This window comes from Capra hircus, chromosome 11 (assembly GCF_001704415.2).
Source record: "Capra hircus breed San Clemente chromosome 11, ASM170441v1, whole genome shotgun sequence".
Lineage (NCBI taxonomy): Eukaryota > Metazoa > Chordata > Mammalia > Artiodactyla > Bovidae > Capra > Capra hircus.
This window is the reverse complement of record NC_030818.1, coordinates 6,164,034-6,187,683: the sequence shown is the minus strand read 5'-3', so window position 1 is coordinate 6,187,683 and position 23,650 is coordinate 6,164,034. Positions and strand designations below refer to the sequence as shown.

The window sequence follows — 23,650 nt, the reverse complement described above, 5'->3', positions numbered from 1 at the left end:
CTGATGTTCCATGTGGCAGCTGGCATGAAGGCCCTGAGGCAGAAAGCAAGGGGCATGCAGACCGCTGAGGTGACCTGATGCTGTCTGCACCCCATCAGACAGTCACCACAGCAACAAGCGGAGGAAACAAAGGGGCCGAGAGTAGTGAGAAAGGGCACAGATAATGCCAACACACCGGCTTACAAGACTGTTCGTAGAACTCTATTACTGGAAGGGAAGGGAAAGTGAAGCCGCTCAGTCGTGTCCGACTCTTTGCGACCCCATGGACTGCAGCCCACCAGGTTCCTCCATCCATGGGAGTCCCAAGTCAAATTCCCATCCACCAGTTGCTATTCAGTGGCTCAGTCGTGTCTGACTCTTTGTGACCCCACAGACCGCAGCACACCAGGCCTCCCTGTGCTTTCCTATCCCCTGGAGTTTGCTCAGACACACGTCCATTGAGTCAGTGATGCCACCCATCAGAGACTGTTTTTACATAGTGGCCCTCTCTCACGGCCCTCTGTTACGCCATCCTGGCCACGCTCTCTCTGGGGGCAGGCATTCATTCTCCCTCTCTCTATCAGACTGCGCCAGGGTCTCAGCTGACCCACGAGGGACCATCAAGAGGTCGCGTGCTCGGTGACGCATATGAACTCACAGGTGGGACATGTGTGATCCAGTTCCTCAGCCAGGGACCAAACTAGGGCCCCCTGCATGAGCTGGAAGTCCCAACCACCAGACCACCAGGAAAGTCCCTCACCTTTATTTTAGTGTATAAGTGCAGGGGTTAATAGTCAGCCGCCTGTTGCTCTGGCTAAGCCTTGAGAAAATCACCGTGGGAAAAGAATAAAAGCAAAATACTACAATACAGCATAACCCAGATAAAAAGTACATCGGCTTGATCAGTTGGGGTCGGCATCCCCTGAGAGGCTAAAGAAAAACAGTGTAACACATGTAAGAATTAAAGATTTTAAAGTTTAAAAAATAAAAAACTAAAAAAAAAAAAAGAAAAAGAAAAAAAAAGAACAGTGTGGACCTTGGAACGCCGGGTCAACGCAAGTTCAGAACATTGCTTGTGCACACACTAAGATGTTTTCCCAAGGCATATGTAGGTTTATGACCTCCAGCTAGGTGATAGCCCTTGTTAAGAAAATAACAAAGATAGTTTAAAGTAATCAATAAAATAGGAGATGTGACCGGGGACACAGGAGGCTGACTTCATCATAACACAACAGATACTTCCTGCTTGCCAAGACACTAAATAAAATTGACGTGGGCCAGAGGAACAGGGTTCTGGACCCAAGAGGTCTTGAGTCCCCTGGTCCCATCTTTCAAACTGTAATTCTGTCTCTAGTTTCTTTTCCCCAAACTGTGCGTCGACCACTTGCGATCCCTATCTGCTGCTCTGGCCACATGTAAGTAGTGAGCAATTTGATTATTATTTTAGATGACCTGCCCTGTGCTCAGCCGTGTCTCTCTCTCTTTGACCCCATGGACTGTAGCCGGCCAGGCTCCTCTGTCGGTGAAAGTCTCCAGGCAAGAATACTGTGACCGGTTGCCTGTGCCCTCCTCCAGGGGATCCTCCTCACCCAGGGACGGAACTTGCGGTCCTGCAGGTGGGTTCTTTACTACTCGGAGTTTTAGATGAACGGATGGCAATGCCCTCCTGTCACAGCCAAGTGTAAGACATCCACGGTCCTTCCAGAGCAAGAGGACAGGGCTTTGGCCTCAGAAGACTTGGTAAGACTAATCATACCTTCCCCCTTCGCTCAGCTTCCTCCTCGACCAAACGACAACCACCCCTGCCTCTTGTCTATTTCACAGCACAGAGCGCTTGCTTCATGCCACGCACTGGCCTAAACCTCTTCAAACATTAACCGCTTTCACTCTCCCATCCCTCACCCCCGCGACGGTAGATGCTGTTTTCTGTGTTTCCTAATGAAGGAACCGGGCACAGAGAGGTTACGCGACTCGGCAGGGCCGCACAGTTGGTGAGTGGAGGAGTGCGCTGAGCCGGAACCTCAACGGCCCGGCGTCTGGCTGCAGAGCGCTGTGCCATCCACCCGGAAAAGGAGCGCAGCCCGGGCCGGGCGCGCAGGGAGGACCGCGCACCGGGGCTGCAGTGCGTGCGGGAGCCCCACCTCCCAGCGCAGCGCGCGGCTGCGAGGACCGCCCGGGGCCCCACCCGGGCACCTGCGGCGGGGGCGGCGCGTGCCTCTCGGGGTCCCCGGGGCCCCGCGCGCTCCGCAAGATGTCGCGGCGCCGCGGCCGGCGGCCCGGGCCCCGCCTGTCCTGGCTGCTGTGGTGTGGCGCCCTGCTGTCCCCGGCCGCGGGCTACGTGATCGTGAGCTCCGTGTCCTGGGCCGTCACCAACGAGGTGGACGAGGAGCTGGACGGAGCCTCCACGGAGGAGACGCTGCCCGCGCTGCTGGGGGACTCGGGCAGCCTCTGGCAGCGGAGCTTCCCGGCCTCGGCGCACAAGGAGGACGCACACCTGCCTCCCCCGGAGGGCGCCGCCCGCTCCAGGCCGGCCCCCGCGCCGCCCGGGATGTTCTCCTACCCGCGCGAGGGCGGCGCGAGGCTGCGCCCGGGCATCGCCCGCTTCCTGGCCCACGCCAGCGCCTGGGGCTGTCTGGCCACCGTGTCCGCCCACGAGAAGGTAAGCCGCCCCCGCCGGAGCCGCGTGCAGGGGCGTGCCTGGCGCGCCCCGGGGACCGGAGAGCCTGGGGCCACTCCCGTGCTCCGATCCTGGTCTAGCAGACGCGCGCGGGGGTCTGGATCGGGGTGGGCAGCGTGTAATTAATGAAAGCAGATTTTGCTTCGGTTACCCAGGCAAATCCGGGGCGGGGGGGGCGGTGGTGGTGAGGGGAAGGACAAGCAGGCTTCCTGCCAGGTGGATGAGGACCGAAGCGCGGTCTTGAAATGGCCAAAGAGGGGGTGTAAATCACCACGCCTGACCAGAGGCCTGGACAAAAGAAGCCGGAGCCGCCTTTGGCATCGCCAAGTAGCACACCAGCCCCTCCCCGCGTCCAGCCCCTCCCCGCATCCAGCCCCATTCCTGCCCGCCGCCGACAGGAATTGCCCTGTCACCTGCTGACTCCAGAACAGTGGCTTTGGTGGAAATTTACATTTAAAACCATGGCATTGGAGAATTGTTCTGGAAAGGAGGCTCACTGTGCCGAAGCTGTGAGTGTTGGAGCGACAGCGCTGTCCCCAGCTGCAGCTCTCATCCTTGAGTTCGCAGGTTATTTTATTCACCTGTTAGACATGATTCCACCTGAAGCTGAAATAACATGGATACTTGATGAGGATGTAGCATTCCTACATGAACACCCTCCATAAAGCTTTTAGGGCTGTTGAGACAGATGTAAGGAGCCCTGCTGTGGTCCAGTGGTTGGGACTTGGCCTTCCCTTGCAAGGGGTGTGGTTCCATCCCTGATGGGCAGCCACGATTCCACCTGCCTTGCGCCCAAAAAGACAAAAAACAGAATACTGTAACAAATTCAGTAAGTGAAAACAGTCCGCTTAAAAAAAAAACTAAAAAAGAGACGTATGGCAAAAACGATCACAATATTGTAAAGTAATTATCCTCCAATTAAAATAAATTAATAAAAATTTAAAAAGAGATAGTTGTTTTAAAAAGAGATAGTTGTAAGGGTTTTATTACAGGGCAGTAATTTGAACCCCTATTTATTTAATGCAAAAAAATTTATTTTATTATGACGTTTGTAGATCATGGGGTAGGGTGGCGGGGGAAGGTTCTGGGCCCAGATCCGAGTCTCACCAGCTCCGAAACTGCGGCTAAGTCATTGGGTCCTTCACTTCGCTTTCCTCATCTATGAAATTGTGTTGGGCTAGGTAGTTCTGATGGAGAAGGAAATGGCAACCCATTCCAGTGTTCTTGCCTGGAGAATCCCAGGGACGGCAGAGCCTGGTGGGCTGCCGTCTATGGGGTCGCATAGAGTCGGACACAACTGAAACGACTTAGCAGCAGCAGCAGCAGGTAGTTCTGAAGGTCCTTTTATGCTTTGGAAAAAAAAAAGAATCTAAATGACAACTTTATTCTGATGATGGTGATGATCATAAGGTCTCCTACAGCGTTCAAATAGTTTTTCACAGCAATACCTTATGCTCCTAAGACACACCTTCAGAGGATATGAACCTGGTCTTGGTTTAAAACATAGATCACTCTCAGCAATTAAAAGTCTAGTGCCAAAGTATTTAAAGATATTATGACTTTCAACATTCCTTTTCTTAGCCTTGTTAGTAGTTCCCTTTTCCACTATTGACATTTATACCAAATCCAATAAATTCAGAGAACATTTACTACGTGCCTGGCATGTGTGCCCAGCATGACCAGCCAGTTTGCAAATCAGTTCAGTTCAGTCGCTCCTTCGTATCCAACTCTTTGCAACGCCATCGCAAAGTTTGTGAATGACCAGCTGAAAACAGGATCTGGTAATGACATGTTACCATTTTGTAGGATTTCTTCAAAGGTTAAAGCCACCCCTTATCATAATTCTACATACTGTTGTTAAGTGATACTTCAAAGACAGCCCCCGAGTGCTGAGCTAAGTAACAACGAGAAACACACTCTATAAAGGTCATGATGCTGGACCCAGCAGGGCTTGGGAAAAACCTGAGAAATATTTGTGTGTATGTCTGAGAATTTCACCTGCTGTACTGAACGATCGTGAACAGAAATTGCTTTTGCATGCTTCTGTGTCTTCCTTGACACTAATAGGGTAAGAAACAAATTCCCTTAAGTTACTGAATTATATGACTGAAATATTACTTACTATAATAAAATATATGAGTGATAAGTGAGGAAGTGGTATAACCCGAAAGGAAACTGTAACAGAAAGTTCCTGGATTCCAAAGACCAGGTAAGATATGAGATTTAAATTCTATCCCCAGAGTTGCCCAAAATTTCGGGGAGGTGGTGAAGGCAGTGGGATTCCTGGGGCAGCTTGTACGAAAGGTCTTTAGTAACCCTCCACCCCTCCATGAATTTCATTGCCTTTCCCCCAAATAACTTTCAATTTAATAGAGTGGTTTTTAATTAATTAGTTTTTATTTTGTCCCTTAATTTTTTGGTTTGTTTTGGGCCACACCACATGGCATGTGAGATCTTAGTTCCCGGACCAGGGATCGAACCTGGGCCCCCATGTGGAAGTATGGAGTCCTAACCACTAGACCACGAGGGAAGTCCCAATACAATGTGTTTGCTGTTTTTCTGAAGCTTCAAGAATAATTCCCTCACCAGCCCCCATCCACAGGTGCCACTGCTAAGCTCCTCTATAGAAATCATGAAGCCACCAGCGTGTACTGTGGATAGATTGGGAACCACTCTGCCTGGGTTTACGACCTGTCAAAACTGTGGTGATGTCATGCTGCCTTTGCGTCCCCAGTGCTCTTTTTTCTGGTCAGAGACACAGACTTAGCTCCCAGCTCAAGTCAGTCCACAGCCCTGTATTGAAAAGGCCCCCCCCTTTTTTTTCCTTCATGTTTGTTAGATCCCAGGCCTGCCATTTGGGACCTGCCTGCCCATCAGTGATGGCCCCTTCAACAACAGTACAGGGATTCCTTTCTTCTACGTGACACCCAAGGACCTCCTGGTGGCCGATCTGATGAAGAACCCCATGGCCTCGCTCCTGCTGCCAGAATCTGAAGGAGAGTTCTGCAGGTAGGCAAGGGCCTGGCCTCCCTCACCCAGCTCCTCCACACAAGGCAGGGAGGTTGTGGCGTTCATGGGGCCCTGAAATGCAAAGCCATTCCTCACCACTCCACCAGAGCTGTTTCTGGTACTGGTTCTTGGTCTCACCAGGCTCCGAGACTGTGGCCAAGGCACTGGGGTCTCCATGCTGCTTTCATCATCTATGGAATTAAGTGATGCACTAGGTAGTTTTGAAGGTTCTTTTTTGTTTTGAAAAAAATTATCGAAGCAACAACTTTATTCTGAGGTTGGCAATGATTGTAACCACTTAGGCAGCTTCCAAATGGGTTTTCACGTTTCTGTTTTATGTCCCTAAGACACGCCTTTGGAAGACAGGAAACTGAAATGTGAAGCTGATCTTGGGGGGATTTCCCTGGTGGTCCACAGGCTAAGACTTTGAACTCCCAGTGCAGGGGGCCTGAGTTTGATCACTGGTCGGGGAACTACATCCCGCATGCTGCAGCTAAGACCCAGCGCAGTCAAATAAATAAACAAATAAATAAAAAATTTTTAAATATATATTTTTAGAGTCTAATGCCAGGGACTTCCCTGGTGGTCCAACAGTTAAGACTCTGTGCTTCTAACACAGGGGGATCCCCAGTTGGGGAACTAAGATCCCACCGTGTGCCAAGGCGCACAGCCAAAAGAAAAAAAAACCTATAAAATTCTAGTGCCAGTGTGTTCCAGATACATTGGCAACATGTGTTGTGAGAATGTATTATAGGCCGTGGAATCAGATTGATAGAATTCTACCATTCATGAGGTGTGTGATTTGGGGCTCAAAGTTATTGAACTTTGGGAGCCTCCATTTCCTCATCTGTGAAATGGAAATAGCAATTTCTACCTCCTAGGGTGATGGGGAGGGTTGGAAAGATTTGAGTGTCTTGCAAAACACGGGTGAGTAAATGATAGCTCTTGCTGTGATGGCAAAGGTGGAGGTGGGGAGGAGAGGGTAGAGAAGGAAGAGCCAGTGGCTTGTCCCCCAGGAACAGGCTGCACAGAGTCTATTTAGTGTTTTTCTACCGGCCCCCATGAGGCATGCGCAATGAAGACCCAGAGTCCCTAAAATCACTTACTCAAAAACTATCTAGGGATTTCCCTGGTGGTCCAGTGGCTAAGACTCTACATTCCCAGTGCAGGGGGCCTGCATTTGATCCCTGGCCAGGGAACTAGATCCCACATGCTGAAACTAAAAGGCTTAGCTAGCACAGCAGAATAAATAAATACACATTTTAAAATAAATAAATGTTACTTCTTTTTAAGAAGACAACTCTCTAAAAGAAAGGACAGTTAGGCAAAAATGGAACACTGTCTGAAATAAAATGTGGTGCTGCTAGGGAGATGTCTGCACCCAGCTAGCTTCTGGAGGGGGATGCATGGAAGGGACACCCCCACAGGAGTAGCAGAGGTGCCAGGAGACCTCGGGAGGGTCCCTTCACCCTCAGAGCCTCAGTTGTCTTCACCTGTAATGTAGTGATGAACTCAGGTAAAATTCCTCCCAGCTCCAAAATGCTGTACTTCTGTATGCAAAGCATGAAAAACACATTATGTGAACAGATGTCAGTTCTTAAGGGGCTTCATTCATGTCTGACTCTTTGCAACCCCATGGACCCTAGCCCACCAGGCTCCTCTGTCCATGGGATTCTCCAGGCAAGAATACTGGAATGGGTTGCTATGTCCTTCTCCAGGGGATATTCCTGACCCAGGGATGGAACTCGAGTCACCTTCATTGTAGGAGGATTCTTTATTGCTGAGCCACCAGGGAAGCGCTTCTTTGGGGCAGGGAGGTGGTAATAATCAGAGCAACAGTGCGCCATAAAATGCAGCCTGGATAAGGCCCTGTTGCTTACACCCCACCTCCACCCTTCACCCATCACCCCCCATCCCCCGCCGCTCCCCGCCCCGCTCCCCCGCACTGGAGCTGACAATGGAGATCCAGCCAGCCAGCCAGAGGCAGTTCAGCTGACCCAGTGCTTTACCTGGGCATCTTTCAAAACCCAGACAAGATCCACAAGATCCTAAGATTCTCCCACCTAAACTCTTTCATTAGGAAAAGATAACAAAATCCTGAATATGGCCTAGGAGACTCTGCCTGGGAGCTCCACCTACCTCTCAGAATAAAAATAATGGCTGATCTCTAATAGTTAATATGATCCCTAATAATTAAGTTAATGCCCCTAATAATTAATAATTGACTTAATATGTGGTTTAGGCCTTCCTTCATTGCAGGAGACACTGGTTTGATCTCTGGGTTGAAAAGATCCCCTGGAGAAGGGAATGGCAACCCACTCCAGTACTCTTGCCTGGAGAATTCCATGAATAGAGGAGCCTGGTGGGCTACAGTCCATGGGGTCACAAAGAGTCAGACAGGACTGAGCAACTAACTCTATTAAGTGAGAGCTTTAACCTGAAAACTTGTCATCTAAGCTGATGTATGTGTTTGGCAAGTAGCTCAGAAGTCCTTTTTTAAAAATTCTGATAATTGACATGTTGATTTGATACATTTATGTATTACAATATGTTACCCCTGCAGTCCTAGCTAACAACTTGATCACATCACATAATTATCATTTCTTTTTTGTGGTGAGAACATTTAAGATCTAGTCTCTTAGCAACTTTGACATTTATAACACAGTAATGTTGAATATTCATTGGAAGGACTGATGCTGAAGCTCTAGTACTTTGGTCACCTGTTGCGAAGAGCCAACTCACTGGAAAAGACCCTGATGCTGGGAAAGGTGGAGGGCAGGAGGAGAAGGGGGTGACAGAGGGTGAGATGGTTGGATGGCATCAATGACTCAATGGACATGAGTTTGAGCAAGCTCAGGGAGATGGTGAAGGACAGGGAAGCCTGGCGTGCTGTGGCCCGTGGGGTCGCAAAGGGTCGGACACGACGGAATGACTGAACGACAGCAACGTTGAGTATGATCCCTGTGTTGACTCTAGATCCCCAGGACCTAGTCATCTTCTGACTGCAAATCTGTGCTCTCTGAGCAACATCTCCCCAGTTCCCAAGCCCCTAGACCCTCAGAGCCACCACTGAGTCTGTTTCAGTGTGTCCAGCTCTTGTAGCTTCCACGTATAAGGACATCGCGCAGCATTTGCCTTACTCTGGCTTAGTGTGATGCCCTCAAGGTCCATCCACGTGGCTGCAGACGGCATCAGTTCCCCTTTTCTTGCTGCACCATCGGCCATTGTACACCTGTGCTGCCTCTTTACCCCCTCACCTGTCGACAGGCACCTGGATGCTTCCACGTCCACCTGCTGTGAACAGTGCCGCTGTGAACTTCCGCATACAGGTGTCTTTTTGAATTAGAGCTTTTGTCTTTTCCAGATATATGCCCAGCAGTGGGGTTGCTGGATCATGTCATAACTCTATGTTTAGTTTTTTAAGGAGCCTGCATACTGTTCTCTGTAGTGGTTGCACCAATTACGTTCCCACCACGAGTGCAGGAGGGTTCCCTTTTCTCTAAGCCCTCTCCAGCATTTATTATTTGTAGGTTTTTTGATGGTGGCCATTCTGACCAGTGTGAGGTGATACCTCACCGAGGTTTGGACTTGTATTTCTCTATCAATAATCAGCAATACTGAGCATCTTTTCATGTGCCTATTAGCCATCTGCGTGTCTCCTTTGCAGAAATATTTATTTAGGTCTTCTGCCCATTTTTTGACTGGGTTGTTTGTCTTTTTGACATTGAATTTTATGAGTTGTTTGTATGTTTTGGAGATTAACCCCTTATCAGTCGCATCATTTACAAATATTTTCTCCCATTCCACAGGTTTTCTTTTTATTTTGCTGATGATTTCCTTTGCTGTGCAAAAGACTTTTGCGTTTGATTAGGTCTCATTTGTTTATTTTTGTTTTTGTTTCTTTTGCCTAGGGAGACTGAGCTAAGAAAAAATGCTGCAATTTATATCCAAGAATGCTTTGGCTAATGTTCTCTTCTAGGAATTTCATGGTGTCGTGTCTTCTATTTAGGTCTTTAAAACACTCTGAATTTGTTTTTATGTGTAGTGTGAGGGAGTGTTCTAACTTCACTGATTTATGTGAGACTGTCTTTTCCCCATTGTATATTTTTGCCTCCTTTGTCAAAGATGAGTTGACCACAGGGTATGGGTTTATTTCCGGGCTCTGTTCTGTTCCGTCCACCTATTAGTATGTGGATGCCTTTGCTGGTACAGTTCGCTCGACTCCCATCTCAGGCCACATTGAACTGAATGCTGTTACCGGCGCTGCGTTCTCTTGGGCTTCCCAGGCGGCTCAGTGGGCAAAGAATCCGTCTGCAATGCAGGAGAGGCAGGAGACGTGTGTTTGATCCCTGGGCCGGGAAGATCCCCTGGAGGAAGGCATGGCGACCCACTCCAGTATTCTTGCCTGGAGACTCCCATGGACAGAGGAGGGCTGTGGTCATAGGGTCACAAAGAGTCGAACACGAGCGACTGAGCACATGGCCTCTAATCTGATCTTCTGCCTCCCTCTCTAAGGAGCCTTGTGTTTACCTTGGGCCCGTCCAGATAATCCAGGATAAACTTCCCATCTCACAGTCATTGACTTAATCATGTCTATGAAGTCCTTGCCATGTAAATAACAGTCAGAGGTTCTGGGGACTAGGACGTGGACATCTTTGCGGGGAGGCTTTATTCAGCTCACCACGGATGGATGTACAGTTTCAGTGCATTTGCAAGCGTGGAGAGAAACATGGTAACTCATTCTGACGTAGGCTAAGGCTCTCCTTGGTATTTTGAGGGAGTCATGATTGTTCCTATTTATAACATACATGTTTTTTAAATACAGATATTAAAATGGCTCAACCTGATATGCAAACAGTTCATATAAATTTTCATATATTCTTAGCACGGCAAAATGATAGAGAAAGGTGAAAACTGCAGACAGGTGGGTTGTAAATTGAACGGTCCTGTGAAATCGTGATTCGCCCGTTAGAGTGAACTGTTTTTGGCATCCCTGCTGCTCTCCCGCCTGGAAGTGGACCTATCTCCCCCTTTTGCATGTCTTGTCCCTCTGCACGTGTCTCTCTGGAGTCTATTGAATCACAAGACTTGATGGTGGATCAGAGAAAATCCTAGCGCAAGACACTCACAGAAATGTAGCAGCCTGTCCTACAAAGACACATGGCCAAGGCTTCCAAATGACAACGATTTCATCCCAAGAAACTCAGAGAAGTCGTGGATAAGAACATCAACCAGGAGTGGAAATGGCATCAACAGCATGAAAATGGACCAACTTGTTCAGAGTCTCAAAAAATAGAGGCTGGAAGGGCCTGCTGCTGCTGCTGCTGCTAAGTCGCTTCAGTCGTGTCCGACTCTGGGTGACTGCAGAGACGGCAGCCCACCAGGCTCCCCCATCCCTGGGACTCTCCAGGCAAGAATATTAGAGTGGGTTGCCATTTCCTTCTCCAATGCATGAAAGTGAAAGTGAAGGTGAAGTCGCTCAGTCGTGTCCGACTCCTAGAGACCGCATGGGCTGCAGCCCACCAGGCTCCTCCGTCCATGGGATTTGCCAGGCAAGAGTACTGGAGTGGGGTGCCATTGCCTTTTCCGGAAGGGCCTGCAGATGAACCCAAATAACTTTCACAGTTATTCCAGAACAGACTGTTTAAAAAAACAATAGTGTTGGGCTTCCCTGGTGGCCAGTGGTTAAGGTTGTGTGCTCCCAAGGCAGGGGCCACGGGTTCCCTGGTCAGGGAACTAAGGTCCCACTTGCCACATGACAAAAAGTAAAAATAAATACATACATAAATTTGGCCAAGATACTAAAAAAAAAAAGCCTATTTGAAAAGAAAACGTGACCCTTCCTGAGATGGATTTGCTCCCGTCCATTATCACCACCACTTCAACCTCAGTCACACAGAGACGCACAAATGCAAAATCGGCCGCAGTCACTATTAAAAAGCTTTAATAGTGAGGTTCTCTTGCTCCATTAGGAGCCAAGGAATGAAGTTAAGCTAGAGTCGGAGGTCAAAGAGTAGCAGATGGTGTCTCAGACTAGGGAGCCTGTGTGCATGCTAAACAGAAAACAAGGGGAGACCTTTAGGTTCAGGAAGGCAGAACAGGCGGTTCCTCTGTGCCTGCTAACACCCCCAGCTAGGGAGTGGACCCCTAAAAACCCTGGACTAGTCCGACAGAACAAGGCCATTCAAGGCTTGCAAACAGTACCAGCAGCATCTCTTCCATTATTGTGCTCTATAACCCTCGTAAGATATAATATTTTGTCTAAAGAAGAGATAACAGGCTTCAGGGAAAATTCATTCTCTTGCCTTTTCCAGCTTCTAGAGGCTCTCTTCTCTCCCGGGTTCAGCCCCACCTCCCATATTCAAAGCCAGCTATGGCCAGGAGAGTCTTTTTCCCATCACATCACTCCAACCTTCTGTTTTGCCTCCCTCTTCCACTTTTAAGGATCTTTGTGATCACACTGATCCCAGGTTGATAATCCAGGTCAGCTGATTAACTCCCCTTGGCCATGAAAGGTGACACAGTGGAGAGTTTGGGGTGGACGTGTACACACTGCCATGTTTAAAATGGGTCACCAGCAAGGACCTACTGCACAGCGCAGGGAACTCTGCTCAATGTTATGTGGCAGCCTGGCGGGGAGGGAAGTTTGGGGGAGAATGGATCCATGTATTTGTATGGCTGAGTTGCTCTGCTGTGCACCCAAAACTATCACAACATTGTTAATTGGTTATACGCCAATATAAAACTAAAAGTTGAAAAAAAAAAGTAACACAGTCACATGTTTCAAAGATTAGTATGTGGACTTTTTCAGGGGCTATTATCCCCCCTATCATAGTGGGAAGGAAGTTAGAGGGGTTATCTACTGTGTAAATGAAACGCTTTCAATTTACCTATTTAAACACATTATCTTCTTTCTTGGAGAAGGAAATAGCAACCCACTCCAGTTCTCCTGCCTGGAGAATTCCATGGATGGAGGAGCCTGGTAGGCTACAGTCCACGGGGTCGCAAAGAGTCGGACACGACTGAGCGACTTCACTTTCTTTCTTTCTATAGTTCCTTTTGGAGAAGGAAATGGCAACCCACTCCAGCGTTCTTGCCTGGAGAATCCCAAGGACAGATGGGCCTGGTGGGCTACGGTCCATGGGGCTGCAAACAGTCGGACACGACTAAGGAAGTAACACACACACATACACACACACATCTTCTAGCTGGTGTAATCACCACCAATGGAGATGGAAAATGCTCCCTTCTTAAATGCAATGTGTTCTTCTATGATGACTTGCTTATGAATCCTCATTTCATTGCTTTCATGAAGGAGCAAGTTTATGGGGAAAAAATGGCTTTACTAGCAAACAAATTCAGTACAACTGATGACAGTCTTGTCGGGTACATGTAAATTTAGTTCCCATTTACTATTTTTACTTTCTCCTATCCATCTCAGGTTTTTATGCAAACTTCAATGTCAATTCAGTGTTTACAGCTGTTATGTAGATTGCCTCCCATCCTTCTTTCATCTTAGAAAAATTCACAATTCAGCAACAACACTATTGCGGTTCAAAACCATCATGAATGGTAACACTTTCAAATGGTACACAATGTTCTCACATGAAGCAATTTATGTGGGTGTGTCCACTCTTTCTCTTGTTATGACTCAACAGAGTGTGTAATAAAGAAAAACTTGTAGGCAGGTGAAAACAAGTTCCCTGAGTATAAGCAAGACATGTGTTTTGCTTAACAAATGTACCTTTCTCAAGTTAATGTTATAATGGACAGGAATGAGTTCTAACGAGTCAAGCCTCAAAGCCGCCGTTTCGTGATATACACCATCTTTGAAAAGAGCATCCTCAGAGTCTCCTTGGTCATCTGTACCTGGGGTCCCAAGACCACCCTCAGGTTCCTTGGAAGAACTCACAGGACTCAACAGCTCATGGTTTATTCCAGTGAGAGGATACAGATCAAGGTCATCAAGGGCAAAAGGTGCATGAAATAAAGTCCAGGAAAAACCAGGCCTGAGCTTCCAAGGGCTCCTTCCCGCTGAAATTACATGGAGATACCCTTAATCCTTCCACAAATGATGTGTGACAATAGGTGCAAGACACTGCCGACCTGGGAGGCTCACCTGAGCCTTGGTATCCAGGGTTCTTATTGGAATCCAGTCCCTTGGCAGTTTCAACATCTGCTACTCAGACTCAGACCCAGCATGGCCCAGGGCCTCAGGCACAAAAACATGCTTATGAAGTAGGGAATCTCAAGGGCTCAGAGGCATCTTCGAGGAGCCAGTCAGGGGTTGGTCCTCCTGAAGACAGGCCTTTCAGAACCCAGGTCTGCTGAGTTACCCCTTCACTGCCCACCAGGAGATATGTGACCGTTATTATTATTATTTTTTTTGTCTTTTTCCAGCTTTATTGGGGGTATAATTGACAAAATTATAAGATATTTAAAATACACACCCTGATGATTTGATATACATACACATTGTGCAAAAATTCCCACCACCTTACAGCCAGTGAGAAGAGTAGAGAGATTCCTTAAAAAAGTAAAACTAGAGCTCCCATATGACCCTGCAATCACATTCCTGGGCATATATGTGGAGAAAAACATGATCCGAAAGGATACGAGCACCTCCGTGTTCATTATAGCACTGTTTGCAATAGCCAGCACATGGAAGCAAACTAAATGGCCCTCAACTGAGGGATGGAGGGAGAAGATGTGAAAGAAAGGGCAGTGTGTGTTTATATACAATGGAATACTGCTCAGTCATCAAAAAGAATGACATAATGCCATTTGCAGCAACAGGGATGGACCCGGTTTGTCGTCGAGTGAAGTAAGTCAGAGAAGCAGTAATATGCTATGACATCCCTTATATATGGCATCTAAGAAAAAATGATACGAATGAACTTACCTACAAAACAAAAAAACACTCACAGATTTAGAGAATGAGCTTATGGTTGTGGGGAGTGGGAGGAAGGAAGGGGAGAAGGGACAGTTAGGGAATTGGGGATGGATATGTACACACTGCTATATTTAAAATGGGTCACCAACAAGGATGTACTGGGTACCACAAGGATACACAATGTTACCTGCTCAACACTACATGGAAGCCTGGATGGGAGCGGAGTTTGGGGGAGAAGGGATACATGTATCTGTATAGCTGAGTCCCTTTGCTGTCCACCTGAAACTATCACAACATTGTTAATTGGCTATATGCCAATACAAAGTAAAAAATTTTTTTAAATCCCACCATGTAGCTAATTAACATATCTGTCACCGCTATTTATCTTTTTTTGTGGGAACATTCAAGTTCTCTTCTCAGAAAATTTCAACTATACAATATAGCATTGTTAACAAGAGTTGCCATGTTATAAATTAGATTCTCAGATTTTCTTCATCTTATAGCTGCAAGTTCATACCCTTTTACCAAACTCCCTATCGGGCCCCTAGCCCCTGGAAACCACTTTTCTGCATTACATAATTGTAATAGTCAAAGAATACAGAAATATATAAAATAAAAAAGAACTTTTCCCCAACACCTCAAGCCCCTCAAATCTCTTTCTGACTTCACTCAGTGTGATCATTTCTAGGTCTGTCTATCCATGTCGCTCCAAATGGCATTATCTCACTCTTTTTATGGCTGAGTAATATTCCATTGTATATATGTACCACAAATGTCAGAAAGAAAAAGACAGATATCATATAATATAACTTATATGTGGGATCTAAACTATGACACGACGAACTTATCTACAAAGCAGAAACAGACTCACAGGCATAGAGAACAGACTTGCGATTGCCAAGGGGGAGGGTGCCGGGGGAGGGATGGACTGGGAGCCTGGGGTTGGTAGATGTGAACTATCACATTTAGAATGGATAAACCACAAGGTCCTACTGTATAGCACAGGGATCTGTATTCACTGTCCTATGATAAGCCATCATGTAAAAGAATATTTTTAAATAATAAAATATATTAAATATTTTAATATTATATATATATATATATATATATGACCAAAGCACTTTGCTGTACAGCAGGAATTAACACAACCTTCCAGTAATTTTATTGGAACACAGTACATCAACTGTGTTCCAATAAAATTTAAAAGTTAAAGTATTTTCATACAGCCAGTGTGACAGGTGTGTTTGTGCACACTAGATGTCAGTCTGCATTCTCGGGCCAGGAGACAACTTGGGAAGTGCTAGTCAAGAGCACGCAGGCCAGGGCAGGGCTCTGCAAGGCCCTCACTGGGAGCCCCTGCTCAGTCAGCTCACTGCTCTGTACAGCTCCGCGGCGCCGCTCGCCTGACCCCGTCTTCATCCATCCATCTGTCGGTGGACACTGAGGTTGTTTGCTTGTCTTGGCTATTGTGTATAGCGCTGCAGTGAACAGTGGGGTGCGTGTATCTTTTTGGATTATGATTTTCTCTAGGTATATGCCCAGGAGTGGCATTACTGGATCATATGTGTCAAAGTATTTTCAAGTAATTCCAGAAAAATGTAAAAACCTGGATGATATAACTAGCGATGTAACTATTATTTTCTCTTTTTAGTAAAATCCTTCATATGTCCTGCTGATGTTCTATCATCATTTTAATATCTGGAAAATGTCCTTCAAATGCAGAAAAAACATCGTGGACCCAGAAGATCCTCGCTGTGCCCGGTTAACACTCACTGGTCGGATGGTTGCAGTGTCTCCAGAAGAAGTAGAATTTGCCAAGCAAGCCATGTTTTCAAGGTTGGTATGTGGTTTAAGTGTTTGTTCTTACCAAACCCTTAAAAGTTACTATAACACTGGCATCAGAAGTGCCTTCCTTCATGTGCAGATATTTGTGGAGTTATTGACCCGCCCAGGAGATGGCACCCCACTCCCGTCCTCTTGCCTGGCAAATCCCGTGGATGGAGGAGCCTGGTGGGCTGCAGTCCATGGGGTTGCGAAGAGTCAGACACGATTGAGTGACCTCCCTTTCACTTTTCACTTTCATGCATTGGAGAAGGAAATGGCAACCCACTCCAGTGTTCTTGCCTGGAGAATCCCAGGGACGGGGGAGCCTGGTAGGCTGCCGTCTATGGGGTCGCACAGAGTCAGATACAACTGAGTGACTAACACACACACACACACACACACACACACAGTTTAAGGGGCTTCCCCCTGTGGCTTAGCCTTAAAGCATCTGCGTGCAATGCTGGAGACGTGGGTTCGATCTCTGGTCTGGGAAGTAAGATCCCACATGCTGCGCGGCAACTGAACCCAAGCAGCTCAACTACTGAGCCTGCACACCATAACTAAGGCCTGGTGCAGCCAAATAAACAAACAGCAATACTAAAAAGCAGAGACATCCTGCCAACTATGCCAAAAAATAAAAAAGCAGAGACAGCACTTTGCCAAAAAAGGTCCACCTAGTCAAATCTATGGTTTTTCCAGCAGTCATGTATGAATGTGAGAGATGGACCGTAAAGAAGGCTGAGTGCCAAAGAATTGATGCTTTCGAATTGTGGTGTTGGAGAAGACTCTTAAGAGTCCCTTGGACAGTCCCAGGATCTCTCAATCCTGAGAGATCAACCCTGAATGTTCATTGGAATGATGGATGCTGAAGCTGAAGTCCCAATACTTTGGCCACCTGATACAAAGAGCTGACTCACTGAAAAAGACCCTGATGCTGGGAAAGATTGAAGGCAGGAGGAGAAGGAGACGGTAGAGGATGAGATGGTTAGATAACATCACCGACTCAACAGACATGAGTCTGCACAAACTCTGGGAGATAGTGAAGGATGGAGGAGGCTGCTGTGCTGCAGTCCATGGGGTTGCAAAGAATTGAACATGACTTAGCAACTGAACAACAACATTTATTTGTATTTATTTTGGCTTCACTGGAGCTGCTTGCTAGCTGTAGCTCATAGGCTTAGTTGCTCCGAGGCATGTGGGATCTTAGTTCCCAGACCAGGGATTGAACCTGAGTCTCCTGTATTGGAAGGTGGATTCTTAGCCACTGGACAGCCAGGGAAGTCCCAATAAATATTTAGAAAATAAATACTCAGTTTTTAAACAACAAAATAAAAAGAGAGAGGGCTCGAAATTCTTTTAACATCTCATACAGAGACATTTTAAGCCTTTCTTGATGCTTCCTGATAGCAATGACCCACGTCCCCTGAACACTTTCTCCATGCAGCTTCCTTATGAGCCTCACTGGCTGTTCCCCACGCAGCCCTGTGATCCCAGCAGCATCCCTCTCACCCCACATGACCAGTGAGGAGAGGGCAGATAGCGCATGAGGCTTCCCAGTTTATCAGCAGCCAAACTGTGGTTCAAACCACGTTGCCTGGCTCCAGACTTGCGCTGTCCACCACCCTCTGGGGACGAGAGTGTCCTGCCCTCCTTTCAGGGTCCCAGACCCCAGCCCTCCCAGGGACAGAGGAGCCGGCAGGGGCTACAGTCCATGGGGTCACAAAGAGTCAGACAGGATTGAGCAGCTGAACACAAGCCCAGGAGCCCTGGCATCTGGCCCTGTGACCTGGCCAGGGCTACGTCTGGCCCTGTGACCTGGCCAGGGCTACATCTGGCCCTGTGTTCCAGAGGCGCACCCTCTAATGAAAGCTCCCCTATGGCGACTTCTTTATTTCCGCAGACACCCAGTGATGAGAAAGTGGCCTCGGCCATATGAATGGTTCTTCATGAAGATGAAGATAGAACACATCTGGCTTCAGAAATGGTATGGAGGAGTAGCCGACATCTCCAGGGAGGAGTACTTCAGAGCCGTTCCAAGAAAGGCCTGATGGAGGGAGAAGAAAGTCCTTGATGCTTGCGTAAAATGGAAACCTTTTACGCAGCGCTGCCGGACAGCGGTTGACTGCTGTCTCTTTGTGGAAGGGTTCACAGCAGGCCTGTCACCCTGACAGCAAGCAAGATGAAAGCAGGTCACCAGGGACCCCTGTGCTGGCAGGAGAGTGAAGTGGCCGTTTGCAAATACCCAGATCACACAGGGACTCCACCTAGAGAGTCTGTTCACGTGCTTTCAAACCAGACTCACCTGTGTGGGAGCATTGTTGGTTGTCATAGTGACATGTTGAGACAGCTGCTGTTCCATTCAAACAAAAATTATGCCTGTATGTACAACGTGATTGTTTTGTATTATAAGAATATGTTTGTTGCCTGTTGTGCCCAAAGCCGTGTCTTGGTTCTGAGCTCACTGCAACCACAGAAGAACTAAATACGCACACACAGCTGTCATCTTGTGTTCAGGGTGAGGGTGCAGGAATCTTTGTCTATGGGTTACTATCCTGCTGGGCTTCCCTAGTGGCTCAGTGGTAAAGAATCCCACCTGCAATGCAGGAGACCCAGGTTCGATCCCTGGGTCGAGAAGATCCCCTGGAGAAAGAAACGGCAGCCCACTCCAGTATTGTTGCCTGGAAAATTCCATGGACAGAGGAGCCTCGCGGGCTAAAGTCCATGGGATCGTAAAGAGTTGGACAAGACTGAGCGACTAACACTTTCACTTTTTCACTACCATCCCTCTCTTGAGTGGTGGATGCATTCTTGAGTCTCATTTGCTAAAATGTACTGGTCACTCATGAAGCTTTTTTCCCCACTGCAAGGTGACAAACCACGTGAGAACCCCTGAGTTTGGTGCACAGCCCTGTTCTAGGCAATGATCAGGTCACGATAGTGCATGAAGGGAGGGGCAGCTTCGGCATCAGGCTCCCCAGACCCCCTCTCCTGGTGCGGTGACAAAGCGTCCCCTTCTCTTAGACACAGGGGGTGGTACTCAGTCTGTGGTGCAGAGAGAAGAGGGGGAGAGGGAGAGGCTGGAAAGGAAGACGAGGCCACGTGTAAGAAAAGGGAGGAAAGAAGTCAGTAGCTGAAGGCATGCTTCCTGCCCATCCGTGGGCCACACCCTCGACAGGATCGTCTCACTGGAGTCTGACAACCAAGGACACGCATCATTGTTGCCACTTTCAGGCAAGAACACTGAAGCTCAGAGCGCTGAAGTCAGCATCCCAGGGTCTGACTCCAGCACGCGCTGCACCCAGAGGACAGACTGCCACCCAGACGGCCTCTGGTTCTTCCAGCATGCACTGCGCACCATGGACAGAGTGGTGCCTGCACAACTTCCAGCTCTGAGAGCAAGACAAAGAGCTACTGAAATACACAGGCAGTCACTGAATCAGCAAAATCCGTAAAGCGATGACTAACCTACCTGTGGATGATCAGCTACCACTTTCTACCAAAAAAGAAAAAAAGTCTCTGAAATCTGATTCTTCCTTTAGATTTTAAATTTTCTACAAATTACACACAGGAGCACCCACATCATACCTTTGTATACACCTAAGACCTTCAAGGACCTATGAGTACACATTTGAGACCACTTATATTTGAAATTTATAAGGAATCTAGCAAGACCCAGTTTTCTGCCTTTTATATGACTCTAAACCCTCTTTGGTGGGTTAGGTATGTTGTATAAACATTAAGAACACAGCCTGCAAAATATAGGAAGTATTCACTTAAAAAATGAATAATAGTGTTATTACTTGCTACACTTTTGTTTAAAAAGTAAGACATGAAGAGAGTTTGAGTTGTCAAAATATTTTTAAGTGCCTATTCATAAAAGCATAGTCAAATGCACAGAATTCTTTATTTATCAAAAGTCAAGTCACAAAAGCATTCTTTAACAATAGCAATGTCTAATATAGAAGAATAAAGTAAATTTGAGGGTAAAAACAGAGCTACCATATGACCCAGCAATCCCACTCCTGGGCAAGAGGAGAGAAAACCATAGTTCAAACAGACACACACACCCTGACGTTCATAGCAGCACTGTTGACAATAGTCAGAACGCGGAAGCAGCCGAAATGTCCCTCAGCAGAGAAATGGATAAGGAAGATGTGGTACCTATATACAACAGAATATTAATCAGCCATAAAAATGAAACTGCAATTTGAAGAGACGTGGATGGACCTAGAGACTTACACAGAGTGAAGTAAGTCAGAGAAAAACAAATAACGCACAATGTCACTTATATGTGGAATCTAGGGGAAAAAATGATACAGATGAACTTATTTGCACAGCAGAAATAGACATGTAGACATAGAGCAGGGATGCGTGGATACTGGGAGGGGATGGAATGAACTGGGAGGCTGGGATTGACATACGTACGTTACTATGTATCAAATAGATGACTAAGGAGGACCTACTGTGTACAACAAGGAACTCTGCTCAAGGCTCTGTAGTGACCTGATGGGGAAAGAAATCCCAAGAAGAGGGAATACGTGTAGACGTGTAACTGACTCCCTTTGCTGCACAGCAGGAAATAATACAACATTGTAAAGCAACGATACTTCAATAAAAATCAATTTAAAAACAGATCATAACTCTAAACATGAAATGTAAATCCATAAAAATTTTTAAAAAATAGAAAATCTTTGAGACCTAGGGCTGATCTAAGCTAAGCCTTCTTAGACTTGACACCAAAGGCCGGAAGTCCATAAAAGGAAAGTTTAATAAATTGGGCTTCATCGAAATTTTAAACTTTCATTCTACAAAAGATCATCATGTTAAGAAAATGAAAAGACAGGCTACCTACTGGGAGGAAAAACCTGCCGATGGCATATTCCACAAAAGCCTACCATCTGGAATAGACGGAGGATGCTTAAAACTCAACAGTTTTTTAAAAATCCAATTAGACGGTGGAGAACATGAACAAACTTCCTCTGAAGGTAATGGCAGATAAGCACATGAAAAGATATTCAACATCATCAGTCATTAGGGAATTGCAAATTAAAACTCCAATAAATACCATGGGGGCACCTACCAAAATTGCTAAATTATAGTAACAACATCAAACGTTAGCAAAGATGCAGAGCAATGGGATCAGTCTATAGCTGGTGGGAAAAATCAAACAGCCGCTCTGGAGAACCAACTCATAGTTTTTTACAGAGCTAAACAAGTGAGTGTCATACCACTCAGCAATTGCACTCCTGGGCATTTATCCCAGAGAGGTACAAACTTATGTTCACACAGAAACTTGTACATGAATGTTCAAAGCATTTTTATTCATAATATTCCAAATCTGCAAACAACCAGACGTCCTTTAATGGGTGACTGGTGAAACAAATTGTGATACAGTCAAGCCCTGGAATACCATGCGGCAATAAAAAAATAATTTCCGATACAAGCAACCACTTGGATGAGTCTTCACAGAACTATGCTGAGTGAAAAAGCCCATGCCCAGAGGTTACGTACCATGTAGCTCCACTTATAGAACATTTTGAAATGTAAAATTCCAGAACCTGAGACTAGGTCAGGGTCACCAGGGAGGAGGGTGAAGGAGAGAGGCAAGGGTGATCATATAAGTGGTACTCACTGTGATGGAAAAGTTCTCTAGCTTGTCTGTATCAGTGTCAAAACCCTGGTGGTGATACTGTATCATTCTGCAAGACTCCGGGCAAAACAGATAAAAGGCAATCCCTATTCAATCTTTCGACTCCCTGTGAATCTACAATGATCGGCAATTCTCTCAGAACCTACAATTCTCTCAGAGCAAAAAGCTTAACAAACAAAATTGAAGGCTTAGCTTAAATAAGACATTTATGTCCTCTCACTGGTTCCTAATCAAGTTAAAAACTGATCTATGTGCTGAAGCCTAGCAGAACGGACAACAGTTTGTTTTCTTTAGCCATTAATATATGCACTGTTTGGAGGAGGGAGAATATTTCTATCAAAGTTTTCAAGAGGTATTCAACTTAATACAAATTAATAAGAATTCAACAAATCTGCTGTATGGATTTTATGTGGGACACTTAGAAGAGGAGGAAATCTTCCAGTTTCTGGCAGAAACGCATTAAGGTACAGGTGTATATAGGCCTCCAAGTCTGGGCACAGTGAGTCTCCACTGATGCTCACAGCAAAGAGCTGTATTTACAGTCATTCCCCAGCAAGGATTCTTTTTGTTTCCATGAATAAGCTATATCCTGCCCCACACATTTTTATTTCCCATGGATGTACACATCTATGATGTTGATGTAGCCAGTGTAATTCTGATATGACTTGTTTCAATATGCCCTTTATGTCAACATATACATGTTTATTTGTATATGTATACATATACCTACATGACATATACAGCCTTGTATATGTCGACTCATTCTAAGAGAGTTGTCGAGTTGAAATGTATTTCTACAGTTTTTCCAAAAAGTCTGTATTTCATTTTTAATAATTTAACCATCAAATACTGTTTTGAAAATAAAACTTCTCTAGAATAATTTCTTGATGCTTATTTGATTGCTTATACCAAGTCAATTGCTAAAAAAATATGTGAATTATAATCAAGCTACGATTTGCGCTATGTAATGCATGTGGAGTGTAAAATATATTTTTGCAACTGGATATGTCTATCTAATTAAACACTATTTCATTCCGGATATGACTTCCATGCTCAATTAAATAAATGTATAATATTTCTACACAGCTCTTTCATGGAATATTACCAATTGACATTATTAGATTAATAAGAAAATAGATGCTATTATAATAAATGAGGAGTTACATTTCCAACAGAAAGAAAAGAACTAGCTGGGTGACTGTTGTTGATATGGCTTTTTTTTTTAAATTTAGCTGCAGCACACATCTTTGTCACGTGTGGGATTGGCATGTGGGATCTCCTTCCCTGACCAGGGATCAAATTCAGACCCCCTGCATTAAGAGCACTGAGTCTTAACCGCTGGGCCACCAGGGAAGTCCCTTGATATGATTTTTTTTAAAGCTCTGAGTATAATGCAGTTAATTTGCAGACTGGAAATGCTGATATAACCACATTTCAGTGTTCCCACTCTTAGACATTTTTGCCATTTTTAGCATAGTTGTTATTCCTAGAATTCAGAGCTACCAAAAAAAAAAGCTCCCTTTTGCTGATGAGAAAATAAACCACACACACTTAAGTCTAGGTCAAAAGAAGACACATGCCTGCAAGCATGATCGATCCTGCAGCTTTCACAGACCAC

General features: G+C 46.0%; 1 protein-coding gene across 1 annotated transcript; it reads left to right on the top strand.

The window, feature by feature from the left end:
- CREG2 (cellular repressor of E1A stimulated genes 2) lies at window positions 2,038-23,117 on the top strand. The gene is made up of 4 exons (XM_018054929.1): window positions 2,038-2,638; window positions 5,496-5,665; window positions 16,281-16,394; window positions 18,283-23,117. The coding sequence occupies exons 1-4, from the start codon at window positions 2,231-2,233 to the stop codon at window positions 18,428-18,430; spliced, it is 840 nt and encodes a 279-aa protein (XP_017910418.1). The 5' UTR covers window positions 2,038-2,230; the 3' UTR covers window positions 18,431-23,117.

Coding starts and splice junctions, on each gene's coding strand:
- CREG2 (XM_018054929.1), top strand. CDS start 2,231: ATGTCGCGGCGCCGCGGCCGGCGGCCCGGGCCCCGCCTGTCCTGGCTG. Junction 5,666..16,280: donor TCTGAAGGAGAGTTCTGCAG/GTAGGCAAGGGC, acceptor CTTCAAATGCAG/AAAAAACATCGTGGACCCAG. Junction 16,395..18,282: donor AAGCAAGCCATGTTTTCAAG/GTTGGTATGTGG, acceptor TTATTTCCGCAG/ACACCCAGTGATGAGAAAGT.